Source organism: Schistocerca piceifrons, chromosome 1 (assembly GCF_021461385.2).
Source record: "Schistocerca piceifrons isolate TAMUIC-IGC-003096 chromosome 1, iqSchPice1.1, whole genome shotgun sequence".
NCBI classification, from domain to species: Eukaryota; Metazoa; Arthropoda; class Insecta; order Orthoptera; family Acrididae; genus Schistocerca; species Schistocerca piceifrons.
The window spans coordinates 421,863,599-421,878,128 of NC_060138.1; the positions used below are offsets into that span (position 1 = coordinate 421,863,599).

General features: G+C 37.9%; 1 protein-coding gene across 2 annotated transcripts in view; it reads right to left on the reverse strand.

Annotated features, from left to right (window-relative positions):
• LOC124789845 overlaps positions 1-14,530 on the reverse strand; it is a 615,167-nt gene that overhangs the window by 50,375 nt on the left and 550,262 nt on the right. For both annotated transcript variants that reach the window (XM_047257355.1, XM_047257364.1), the window contains exon 3: positions 2,527-2,727. In XM_047257355.1, the coding sequence (XP_047113311.1) occupies positions 2,527-2,727 (201 nt within the window). The remainder of the gene's footprint in view (positions 1-2,526; positions 2,728-14,530) is intronic.

The following is a 14,530-nucleotide window of genomic DNA, read 5'->3' on the forward strand; positions in this document are numbered from 1 at the left end:
AAACATTGAACTACTGGAAGGTGTGCGCAAGATGAGTGCCACGCATGCTGACTGAGGACCACATGCATCAACGAGTTGATGCTTCCCGCGCATTTCTTCACCGCCTTGCAGCCAAACAGGATAACTTTCTGGACTCAATTGCCACAAGTGACGAAACCTGGGCATACCACTTTACACCTGAGACCAAGCAACAATCACGCCAGTGGCGGCATCCATCTTCGCCAAAGCCACGGAAATTCAAACAAACACTGTCTGCCGGTAAAGTCATAACAACCTTTTTTGGGATCAGAAAGGGGTGTTGTTGGTCGACTTTATGCCCACTGGGATCACACATTCTCCATGACAACGCTCACCCACACATTGCTCGGCAAACCGTTGCTCTCCTGCAATAGTTTCAGTGGAACATAATCACCCATCCACCCTATAGTCCTGACTTGGCACATAGTGACTATCACCTGTTCCCTAGATTAAAAGAACATTTGGCTGGAAAGCAATTCAACTCCGACGACAAGGTGAAGGAAGAGGTTTATATCTTTCTGAACACAATGACAGCGAGCTGGTATGACATGGGCATACAAAAAACTGACACAGCATCTACAAAAATGCAGAGACAGAAATGATGATTATGTCAAAAAATAGCTAAATGATCAAGCTGTAAACTGATGTAAACCATTGTTGAAATAAACAGGTCTATGTACTTATAACAAAACAGGAGACCTTACTTTTGGGATTACCCTCATAGAATCTGCAATCACAAATAGCCCATGACTTCATATCTATTAATATCATCATCAAGAGCGGACCATGGATCAGGAGAAACATGTCACCTTGCCAGGTGAATCACATTTCTTGTTACACTAAGTTAATGCTAATGTTTGGATATGCCATCATCCAGGAAAACAACTGCTTGAAACATGCACAGTGTCACAGGGACAAGCCTGTGGAAGCTGTATTATGCTATGGGAGACATTCACCTGGGCTTCCATGGACCTGTGGTAGTGACCAAAACCACCAAGACAGGTGTAGACTACACAAACATTATAAAGACTTCCTGCATCTCTTTGTACTTGAGGGCTTGCAGGATGATGATTGCATCTTTAAGCAGGCTGTCCATGTCACAAGGCCAGAATCATGCTACAGTGGTTTGAGAAAAATGATAGTGAACTCACACTGAGGTCTTTTCATGTAAATTCATGTAATCTGAACCAGATGGAACACATCATGGACATTAGCAGGTGCCAGCTCTGAGCCAATAAACCACCAGCCCATAATTTATGGGAATTTTTTGGTATGTGCATAAATAATATGGTCCCATGGGTTTCCAGTGCACAGTCGCTGCTGTATTGCATTTCAAAAATGGACCCACACATAATTAAGCAGAGAGTTTTAGTGATTTGGCTCAATAAATCCTTCACAGAACAAGATTTCAGTTATAGAGCACTACATAAATGTGCATCCATTTTGCCACTGACAAGTACCAAATGCTTTGTTCTGAAATCTTGTTCAGAAATATTTTCTATCTGGAGAAGTTTCATCAGCTTTCTACAATTTGTGAATGCTATTAAGCTTTTTCTTGTTCTTACTTTGTTTCTTTATAATATATTGTACTTCCTGAGTTTTTTCTTGTTTATTTTATATTCTGTGAAAAGTCTTTTCCCTTTCTTCCCAGAGTACTGTTAATCACAGAGCATTTGTTAATTTATTCTGGTTGCTTGTCAGTCTTTGATATAATTTTATGAGGTTCTGTCATGTAATCTCAAAATACAAATGTAAAAAATGTGCACTATTGATTTTTAAAACAGAGCAGAGAGGCTATATTTTACATGAGAGAATCAGAACAAGTGGACCAGGCATGATGGCAATGCCAATGCCAAAAGGAATCAAATCCTAATATTTCAGAACTAGTACTTATTTGATGAGTGCAAAACCTGATATCTGATAAGAGAATAGTTGAAGACAAGAAAGAAGTCACTTAAAGCACACTTCAGATACAATTTTCACAGATTTAATCTCTGAAAGTTGAAACTTAATATGTTAGATTCTGTTATTACTTATACTTTGTTTCTACATCTTGATTGGCTGCCTTTTTGTCACTTTATGTGAGATTTCTTGTGCTTTTCCCTCTAACTACCTTATATTTCACTTGACAACAAAACCACTGGTTCAAATTATTAAGATTCAGTGTATTTTTGTTACCTATTTGTATCAAACACATTTCAGTCATTAAAACTTCATCATTTAGAGGATGATACACCTTCCCATCTTTCATATGTTTCTAATTTTTTTACAAGATACACACATAAAAATATTGACAAAGATGTTTAATTGACATGGGTAATAGTTTAGTCCTTAAAATGACTAAGTCTGTAATTGAAGAAAGGAATTAGAGTAACAAGTTATCTTGACATTAATTTTTAGGCATGGGCAGTAGTATCACTTCAGTACTCAAATAAAAACATACTAGCTATTTTATAAATATGATGCAGTGAAATGAATATGACAGTTTGAAAGTAGGACTACATGTACCTGTTGGATGCAGTAAATGTTGTCCTGGAGTAACACGCAAATCTCCTTCATTATACGTCACACCCCCAAGATCTAGAATAACATCCCCATCCAACGATACTACATCATCAGCTGCTGACCCAGATGAATCAGTAGTCCAGTGGGCCTCAGATATCTTGCCATTAGAGCCATCCTTTACAATGGGTGCCATGACTTGCATGTCTGTTAGGGAAAAAAAGAGGTAAAACTTCTGTATAACTCCACAGCAGTTTCAAAATTTGGTAAAAATTAAGGAAATTGGTGTTGATTACAGTAAAATGTTATGTTGACTACCTTTAGAAGTACCTTATGTTATACCATACAAACATGAAATGAATCTTGGCAAGTGTATCACAAACTGATATTTCTTGAATATAACTCACACACTGAATTATATACTTAGTATTTAATTTAAGAGTAGAGACTTCTCACTGAACAGTAGAAGCACTGGGCCATCAACAAGTACACAAGCTGAAAACTTGCTAGCTATCAGACAAATATTTTAATGAGCTGAGAACACACACACACACACACACACACACACACACACACACACACACACACACATGAAAGTTTCCAAGTTTTATTGTGTATCTATAGACAGCTCAACACTTCTATTATTCAGTGACTGGTCTCCTTTACTTCTAAATTACTTGCATTATGCAAGAGTTTTCCTTACATAAAATAAGGGAAAGGCCATCACCACCTATAGCGGACTGATGTGCAGAGCACAGAAACACATACAAAAAACAGCATTTACATTAGCTTTCGAGCACTAGCTCATTTTCCAACAATAATACACACATTCACACACACAACCACACATACATCCAAAAGCACACTCCTGTAGCCATTGAAGACTTGCTGAGAGTTTTGGTGTGGCCTTGGGAGCGTGTGTGTACTATTGTTGGAAAAAAGAGAATGCTTGAAAGCTAGTGTGAATGATGTTTTCTGTTATGTGTTACTGTGCATTGATGCACGATAGTTAAGTGGTTGCCTTGTCCTTCGCTTATCATCATGATCATTTTCAAACTCCAGTTTCCCAGGAGTGGTGTACAAGCACTTTTTATCCTCTTCTGTCTCCATACAGCTTCTGTTCCAGGACAGCTACTGATTTGTGTCCTTCCTCCTCCACATCCGATCTTACGGTCTCTGTCTAGCATTTTCTTGGTCTTTCTCGTGGTCTTCTTCTTATGACATTCAGGTTGAAATACCTTTTGGCAGGTCTTTGGCTGTTCATTCTCATTATGTGCACATACAATGAAGCCTGCATCTTTATGACACTGGTAACAGGAATCTCTATACTTGCTGCTTTTCTATTCACCTCATTCCTGATTTTGTCCTTTCTAGTTGTTTGGTTCATAGTTCTCGTGAATCTCATTTCTGTTGCCTGAATTCTGCTGAGGTATTTGTTTAGTAGGGTACATGTTTCTCAGCCATATCTTAGGGTTGGTACGAAATAGCTGTAGTACATAGTCACTTTAGCTTTTTGTGGCTTTTTAACGTCCCAGAGAAGATTTCTGATTTGACTGAAAAAATTGGATGCTGTTTGCGTCCTGCTGAGTATTTCCTGCTTAATGGTGTTGTCTTTTGAGATCATCCCCAACAGATAATGTAGACTTTTTTAAAGTTCTGATAAATCTTATAAAATTTTAGCAACCAATATGATCAACTACCAAAATTATATTCAAAGCACTAAATATATTGCCGGTGCTCTTTATTTATCCTAGACACCTGCACCACATAAACCAAACCAAACATTCACCTGGTGTGCCAAAGACTGAGCAAAAGTTATGATGAGGTCAAAAATAGGGGCAGTCTAGTCTCAACAAACTGCCTCTACGAATTAGGAAAAAAAGACCGTAATGCTGCAGGAGTAATGTACAGGAAATGCAAATGTAGCACACTTATTCTGTTGATGAGTACCTCAAGGCAAATTTGCATTGGCTGTATGAATTCATCCATGCTCCCCCCACATACCCCCTTCCACATATGGAAAATATTATTGTTAAGAAAAAATTGTACTTCAAATACTATGTACACAGTGGTTGGCTAAGCATAGAATTTATTTTTATATTTGTATCTTCTTCTTGAAAAGCGTTCGAAAGAAATTATATCATAAGCACAATAAAAGTAAAGCAAGGGTAATGAAATGTAGTTGAAATTACATCAGATGATGCTGGTGGTACAAGCTTATAAAATGACACCCTAAAAATAGTGAGTGAATTTTGCTACTTCAACAGCAAAAAATGAGACAGTAGCTGGAATAGGGAGGATATATATGCATACTGGCAAGATAAGGTAAATGTTATTGAAAAAGAGAAATTTACTAACATTGAATATAAATTCAAATGTTAGGTAGCTATTTCTGACATCTGGAGTGCAGCCTTATTAGAAGTAAAACATAAATGGCAAACAGTTCAGACAAGAAGGGACTAGCAACTTTTGAAATGTGATGCTACAGGAGAGTGCATAAATAAAATTAATGTGAAGGTACTGAAAACAACAACACCACATTATTGTAATTACAGTTGCTGTACACTTACACGTAACAGCAGAACTTGTACTTCCTGAAGAAGATGGTTGTCGCTTATAGAAATATTGTGAATAAAGTGGAAACAGCAACTTGGCGCAATTCCTTGAAACACACCATTAATGAATCACACAGAGAAAACTTGAGGGATCATAAAAATTCTAGTTGTCATATATCTTGTACATGTGTAGTGTATATGAAACATGGTCCAGAGAAATAAAAAGTAAATAGCTTTTTGACTCAGTTTCAATAAGATCTGTACTAATAGCTCTTGACAAACAATGCACTGATTTAATGTGTGTGTGTTCTGTGAAGAACATACATGTCAATGTTACAGCTTCCATTAAACTTAATCAGGATAGTGAGAGATTCAGAAGTGAAAAATGAGTCAGGCTATCACATCAGAACCATTTTTGTTTTCTGATGATGCATTGTCGCCCTAATGAGGTAAAAAAAAAATCTTGAGTCAACATCCATTCTCTATTATCAAAGTGTAGGGTGTTAAGAGAAGAAGAGAAAAATTATTATGGTCCTTCTCTTGGCATGTAAGATAAAGCATTAAATAAAAAATAGAAGTTAAACATTGATGTTGTTATGAGAATGAATTCAAAAGACAGTTTTGCTAAACATGGTATTTTCCAGAGTACTACATGTACAGTTTCTTCTCATTCCAGTCATGTAAGGAGCACGGGAAGAATGACTGCTTAAATACTTCTGTGTGTTTATAAATTATAGAGCACAGCAATCAGTCATCCTTTTGTTGCAGGTTTTTCGGCTAGTCCCTAGCCATTATCAATACACCATTTTCTGGTCTCGATGCATGTCAGTTCCCTGTTGTTCGAGCATCAGTCACAGTCACTGATACCTGAACAACAGGGAACTGACATGCATTGAGATTAGAAAATAGTGCATTGATAATGGATAGGCACTAGCTGAAATCTGAATTTGCCAAAATAAATCCCGCAAAAAAAAGGATGACTGATTGCTGCGCTCTATAATTTATAAATCATATCAAAGTCGCTGGGTGTGCACCCACTTTCCTAATGGAATGTAACCTGACTTCTGTGTGTTCTGCAATCAGTGTAATCTTGTCATCATGGCCCCAATGGGAGTTGTATGTAAGAGGATGAAGGATATCTTTACAGTCTTCAGTTAACGGTGGGTCTTGAAACTTTGTAAGTAGGCTTTTGCAGGAGGTTTGACACCTATATTCAAGGATTTGACAACTTACATTTTTCAAAATTCTGTGATGGTCTCCCATAAGTCAAGCTTATAATCATTATTACCCTCCTTCTTTGTATACATTTAATATCCTCTTTTAGTCCTATTTGGTATTAGTCCCACATACTTGAGCAATATTCTGAGATGGGATGCACAAGTATTCGTTAGCAGTCTCCTTTGTAGACTGCCTGCAATTTCCCAACATCTTACCAATGAACCAAAGTCTACCTACCACCTGCTTTACCTATGAGTCAGCCTATGAGATCAGTTACACATAGGTATTTGTATGAGATTACCAATTCCAACTGTAACTCTTTGATTTTGTGACAGAGGATGCTAGCACATTTTCATTCCGTGAAGTGCACAATTTAACATTTCTGAACATTTAAAACAAGTTGAAATCTTTGCACCTCTTTTAAATTGTACCAAGAACTCGCTGGATATTTGTGCAGCCTTTTTCATATAGTGCTTGATTATAGATTACTGCATAGTCTGCAAAGTCTATGGTTACTATTAATCTACATCTACATCTGCAAACATACTCCACAAGCCACCATACAGACCATGGTGGAGGGTATGTTGTACCACTGGTAGTCATTTCCCTTCCTGTTCCATCACAAATAGAGCAAGGGAAAAACTACTGTGTATATGCCTCCATATGAACCCTAATTTCTCTTATCTTATGTCCTTGGTCCTTATGGAAAACATACATTGCCAGTAGCAGGACTGTTATACAGTCAGCTCCAAATGCAAGTTCTCTAAATTTTCTCAGTAGCGTTCCTTGAAAAGAATGTCTCCTTCCCTCCAGAGATTCCCATTTGAGTTCCCGAAGCATATCTCTAATACTTGTTTGTTGTTTGAACCTAACAGTAACAAATCTAACAGGCTGTCTCTGAATTTCTTCAATGTCTTCATTTAATCTGACCTGGTGCAGATTCCAAACACTCAAGCAATACTCAAGAATAGGTTGCACCATTTAATCTGACCTGGTGCAGATCCCAAACACTCAAGCAGTACTCAAGAATAGGTTGCACCAGTGCTCTATATGCAGTCTCCGTAACAGATGAGCCCCACTTTTCTAAAACTCTCCTAATAAACAGAAGTGAACCATTCGTCTTCCCTACTGAAATCCTCACATGCTCGTTTCATTTCATATTGTTTGGTAACGTTACACCAATATTTGAACAACATGACTGTGCCAAGCAGGACACTACTAATACTATATTTGGACATTACAGGATTGTTTTTCATATTCATCTGCGCTAAATTACATTTTTCTGCATTACACTGCCATTCATTACACAAATTAGAGTATCCAGGAATGTATTCTGTATGCTCATATCCTATCAACACTTTGCAGTGAGTCACTGCGTTAATACTTTTCAGGAAACTGGAAATATAGAATCCATCTGTTGCCCTTCACCCATAGTCTGCTGGATATCATGTGAGAAGAGGACAAGCTGAGTTTCACGCTAGTGATGCTTTCTAAAACTATTCTGATTTGTGGACAGGAGCTTTGCTGTCTCAAGAAACTTTCCAGTATTTGAACTGAGAATAGTTCAAGAGTTCTGCAACAAACCAATGTTGGGGTATTGGTGTGTAATTTTATAGGTCAGTTCTTTTTACCATTCTTATACACAAGAGTCACCTGCCCCTTTTTCCAGTCATTGGGGAGTTTGTGTTGGGTGATCATCTGCCAGGTCATCAATATACAATATGGACAATAAGGATACCAACACATTTCCCTGGGACACATTTAAGGCTACTTTTACTTCTATCAATGACTCTCCATTCCAGATAACATGCTGCTTTGTAGCATATTTGGAAGTTGCTTTTGCTTCTAGTATTGTGGGTGTGAGTTCCACAATTCATCCTTAATTCAGTCTTGCTTCCACCATAAATATTTGAGGAGCATCCCCAAATTGCCAAAATCAGATCAAATACATTTAAAGGTGGTTTTGTGATACCACTCTTTGAATAGGGGCAGTGCAGCACTTTCTGTAGAAAATATTTTAAATACAAATACCATTAAGAAATATATGTATGAGCATTTAGGTGTAAGAATACGTAGGTACCTGTAGATGATTGTCCAAGAAATTTCCTTAGCGATGAATTCACAAGTCAGATTAAAGAAAAACTTAAACAAAATATTGCCAACTGGTACTTTATGTGTCTTGTCAAAATAATTTAATTGTGCAGTTCTCCCAGATAAGTTGTATTATTATGGTACTGCCGGTAACTGCTTTCCATACTGTTTAACTAAAATGATGCAGAGAATTACATTAAGAAACTCAGGGAGTGTACACAATGAAACAGCATAGGGAATAATTACTCGTATTACAGGTGCAACACAGGACCTGATGTCAGATTTGTTCTTGTTTTGCATAAATTATCTTCTATCACATATCCAAGATGCAGAAACAGTTCTCATAACTTATGATATAAGTATTTCAACACTTGAATGTTACTGGTGTTTTGGTTATGAGCTGGCAACCCATAGCATGCCAATCAATGATGCTCATCGCTACACCACAGTGCTTGCAACATTGCTCACAGCATTGCTCAGACTCCTGGAGAAACAGCGACCCACTGCCCAGAAGTTCTCATTGGAAACAACAACAGCACCCTGAATCCAGATCTTGCAAATAGTCGTCTGTGTGGCAGCACTTGTGGCCACTCGCATTCTGGCCATGTTGTCAAATCCTCTTTACAGTTATGAGCATCAAATGTAGCCCTTCCAATAAACTGGAGGTATGAATTAAAAAACGCCTTCAGTCACAACTTTTCGTGTTTTATTAAATACATGACGAATTTCAGACCCTTTGGGTCCACCATCAGGTGTAATTTGTCTTAATACATGTTTTATTTCTTCTCCTGACAGAGGTAAAATGCATATTCCTATCACGAAAAGGTTTAATGTTAGGTTATGAATTTCCTAAGTTGAATGCAGAAAGTATGTGCAAAATAGCGGAAAAATGAACAATGTAAACTTACCACATAATCCAAGGAAAGCATTTTTAACGTTTCAGCACCAGCAAAAATTATTTCCTCCATCATTTTTGTACATGTTACTTCTTTCATGAGGCACATTTGCATGCACATGTTTGTAAAGTGTAAACACTTCACAGATATTTTTGTACATGGTGTTGTCAAAGTTGAATTTATTTGTAGTGCTAAAGATATAACTATTAAACAATTAACATGACTTTAGAATAGGTCTTTAAAATTACTGAAATAGCTATGGCTTGTGAAATCTGTTTGTTCATTTAACATAGATTCAGGTGTTATGATTTTGTAGAGGTATATCCCCAGTTGTTCTAACAGATTTAGGGTCTTACCATTGGCTTCATTATGTAGTACTGACAAATTGTTGTCTAGACTGTTGATGACATTTTTGTTTTGAACATGTGTTGTGCAATGACTGATTTTTCGAAATGGTTGGGCCTGAAAGCATTTAGGTGTTCTTGGAAATGGGTTTTGAGCTTTATGCTTGTTTTCCCTACATAGGTAGGACAATTAAAGTTTTGCGATCATCAAGTGGGTGTTTATTTTTCTCAAATGAGAAGCCTCAGTTGTCTATGTGCAGCTCAGGATTGTTGTAGGGTTGTCATACAGAGGGTACAGATAATGTCGCTACACTTTTGTCTGCTTTATGATGGAACTTAATCCGCAACTTCATATGTGACACCTAACAAGCAACAAAGGATACTGTACTGCCCAAAATAAGACTTTAGTAACTTTTCTGATAGTCTCACTTTTTGTAAACACCTAAAAATCCATGCCACACCTCCCAGTCTGTATCTCACTGAGCGGCACTTGATGTTATTGCACTCCTGGTCTTTCTCATGGGTGACTAGGGTCTTTGTGCTAAATAGTTGACTTACTTCTTTTATTCTGGATATGAGATGTTTCTTGTAGTCACCGTGACTATTGTCCAGTTGAAATGGCAACAGTAACCATTCTTGTGTCAGCCCCAAGACCATAGGGCAGAGAGAACAGTGCCAAACCTATAGCATCTAGCTTTTCTGTGTTGCTTGTTTCACAATAAGACAGTATTGTATCCCAATCTCACTCTTCAACCTTAAAATACATCGAGAGCCTATCTGCCAATGTCTTATTAAAGCCTTCTGTGAGGGAATAGTTTTCCAAATAAATATCAATGTAACATGTTGGTGGTCCAAAAAACTACAAGGCATTCTTTCTTGGTTGTAGAGTAGTTTCTCTATAACTATAAGCTATCATCTTTTCAGCACATTCCTGAATTTGTACTAGAACTGGGCCTATCCTAAAACTGCTAGTAACAGTGTGAAATTCTCTCTCTGCATTCTCATCATACAATGCTAGGACTGAAGAAGATTTTAGCACCTCAATTCAAGAAAAAAAGGAAAGATCTGTCTTAAAATCTCATTCCAGGAAACTGTGGCATGTCTCTGCAGTAGCTCTTGCAGGGAAGGTGGCTTGACACAGAAGTCCTATATGTCTCATCAATGTTGTTGTTGTGGTCTTCAGTCCAGAGACTGGTTGGATGCAGCTCTCCATGCTACTCTATCCTGTGCAAGGTTCTTCATCTTCCAGTACCTACTGCACCCTAAATCCTTCTGAATCTGTTTAATGTATTCATCTCTTGGTCTCCCTCTATGATTTTTACCCTCCACGCTGCCCTCCAATACTAAATTGGTGATCCCTTGACACCTCAGAATATGCCCTACCAACCGATCCCTTCTTCTAGTCAAGTTGTGCTACAAATTTCTCACCAATAGTCCAAGCATATTCCAAGTAAACTTGTCACATCACGAATGTGCCGAGTAGTTGGAAAATCTATGACTATTCTTATTTCCTCTGGATCAGGACAGGCTCCATCACCATTTTCTAGTTGCCCCAACATTTTTAGTTCTTGGGCAACAAAGAGGCAATGTTTGGATATAGGGAGAGGTCTCTAGTTTGACAACACTTGGATACGAATGTTCTTCAAATTTCCTTGAAGAAAATGACTATGTCATCCAGATAGCAAAGAAATATCATCAATTTTAAGTGTTGACTCAGATTGTCCATCATATATTTGAAGATGGTTGGAGCACTTCATTGCTGTGAAATACTTTGGTCCTTTCAAGCAGCCTAGGGTGTCATGAGAGTGCAACACTGGGTTCATATATTTTTTGTGATTTTGTTCAGTCATTGATAGTTGACACAGAAATGCCATGTGTCTTCCTTCTTTAGAAGGATCACAGAAGAGGACTACGGACTCTCTGAAGGTTCAATATCATCATCTTGCAGCATCTTCTCCACCCCTCCTGGATTATCAGTTGTTCAGCCAGCAATACCTTAAGTGAGTGCTGACTAATTGATAAATGATCCCCAGTATTGATTCAGCATCGTACCATGGACCTCTTGCTCTGTCTTCTCTCCACTTCAGACCTCTAAGCATCCACAAATTGTCTGAGAATGGCAAACAATCACTGACATTCATTCGTTATGCTATATGCTGTTGGCTGTTCGATAGCAGGTACTGTCGGCAGTTAGACAGTAGCTTACTCCCCTGGGTTGTCTGTAGCAGTAGTGAAGCATGATACTTCACTGATGGCACTGAATTGCTTTTCCTGTACTGATTCAGCTGTCCTTAAGCACATATTTTTAGGGATGAGCTGTGGTTACCCATGAAAATTAGTTAGTTATCAAATGTTCTCTGTGACCACCTGTTATGCTTACAATCCCCACTGATATGTAGATTTCTTTTCTGAGCCCGAATTGCTTTTTTCAATTGCAAAAGTTTCAAATAATAACTAAGAATCAGGATCACCCCAGAGAATTGTGATAGGACCTTTATTATTCTCTATGTACATAAATGATCTAGCAGACAGGATGGGCAGCAATCTGCAGTTGTTTGCTGATGATGCTGTGGTGTATGGTAAGGCATTGTTGTTGAGTGACTGTAGGAGGATAGACAAAATTTCCTGTTGGTTTGAGGAATGGCAGCTAGCCCTAAATATGGAAAATGTAAGTTAGTGCTGATGAGTAGGAAGAATAAACATGTAATATTCAGATACAGTGTTACTAGTTTTCAGCTTGACACAATCAAATCATTTAAATATTGGAGTGTAACATTGCAAAGTGATATGAGGTGGAACGAGCATGTGAAAACTGTGGTAGGGTAGGCAAATGGTTGACTTTGGTTTACTGGGAGAATTTTAGGAAAGAGTGGTTCACCTGCAAAGGAGACCATGTATAGTACACTGGTGTGACCTATTCTTGAGAACTGCTCAAGTGTTTGGGACCCATACCAGGTCGGATTGAAAGAATTGACTGGTGTGGATAGAGCTGTTGTGAAGATTGAGATCTGTCAGCATACTGGTCACAAAAAACTAGCCTTTTTTCTCTGCAGTAGCACATAATGTGTCCAAGATGTCCACAGTGGAAAGAAACTGGTGTGTTGTCCTCTGTCCTCTAAATGCTCGTTTTTCTTTGGGTCATTACATTGTCAAAGGAATAGGATGTATTTGCATTGTTCATGGATCAGGGTCAATGTTTAATGGGCGCAGCATCAGTCAGACATGGCCAAATCCATTTCCCCTGGTTGGTTCACTGGAGACAGAGACTGGTGCTAAAGATCGATACACTGATGTGTGAGAGAGGTGAGGTAATGATGGTCTTTCAAAGCTGGCAAAGAGACCACATTCAAGAGTCATTTGTACTTCTTTCATCCAACATTTTCTGTTGCATTTCCCCAATTCACTGGCATCACTTGATGAATTCTTCATTTGTTGTGACATACTTTACCAGAATAGCTTGGTACAGGTTTGCTGGGACCACTTTTATAAAGTGTGAGATTTTGTCTGCTTTTGTCATATTTGGATTCACAAAACATCCCACTTGTAAGACTGTATTGTTTTCCCATGATATTGGCCCTTTTCTTCAAGTGTTCCTCTGGTAAGTGGACTTGCTGTTGACTGTTATTAAATGTTTCCTTCAGGTCTGGAATTTGTCCCATTTATTGAGCTTCTCTTCATCAATCTCGAAGCACTGCTGTGCTGTGCCATTGAAGAAAAAGTACACATTTTCCAGACACATCATGTCAGCCCGCTTGTTGTATTTGGCAGCTTGGTTGAATTCTTTCAGCTATTTTGTTAGGTCCTGACCAGCATCTCAAGAAAACACTGATAGATGCCTGATGCTTGTTACTTTTTTGGAATCCATAGGTTTTGTGGAGATACAGATGCTGGGAATGATGTACCACTAGTATTCTGGTTCCAGTCCATGTAGGTGATGATTTTTTGTTTACTAATTGGACTCATGGTGATTTAAATGTTCTGAAGTACCCAAGGTCTCCACCAAACAAAGTAAGATCTCAACCACATTGAAGTCCAAATCCGAAAGCAGAATTGTCGTTGAAGTACCACAAGTAGCACTGAAAGCAGGCTTATTACTGACACAACAATACAGCCCGAATAGAACTGAACTCCTGAATGTAGAATGCTGCTATTTATACAAACTGCAAATGTTCCAGAATATACAAACATTACAAATACAAGATATTTCAAGAACCTTCCAGAAATGATCAATTCTAAATAACAAATGCACACACACACACACACACACACACACACACACACACACACACAATTATCCCATGTCTGCATGTATAAAATTCTACCTCATCCTAGCCAATTTATCAGTAAAGGATTAGAGAACTGTGAAATATTCGTGAGTTTGCTGACTATATTGGAAATACTGTTCAGAAAAAAAAAAAAACATATTTTCTACAAGGAATAATGCCCAGTTATGGGCCACAAGGATGTAAATTCTGATAGTGCACTTTTAGGCATTTATTCTTTACTGCAGATTCCTGTGAAATCACTTCTTTGTCCTCTTTTATCCTATATTTTTCCCTTCTTTTTCTATTTTTGTCCCCATTTACATTTCAGAAGCTGTGTGATTTCTTTGATTTGTCATCTGACATATACTTTTTCATCCTACTTGTATGCAGTCTAGAATTCCAGTTTGGACATAGCTTACATGTACTCACTATCTGTCCCTATTTCTGAAACAATTCATTGCCATTATTTTCATTTTCTCTTTTCTTCCTACATACATTTTCACTGAAATTCATGCTTTCATCCAGTGATTCACTGTGTTATATAGACTCTAACATGACATGGAACGTTCAGGAAGGTATAGATTAACAATGAGAAAGATTTAATAGACACTGGCTTAATAATTAATTACTGTTAAACTGTT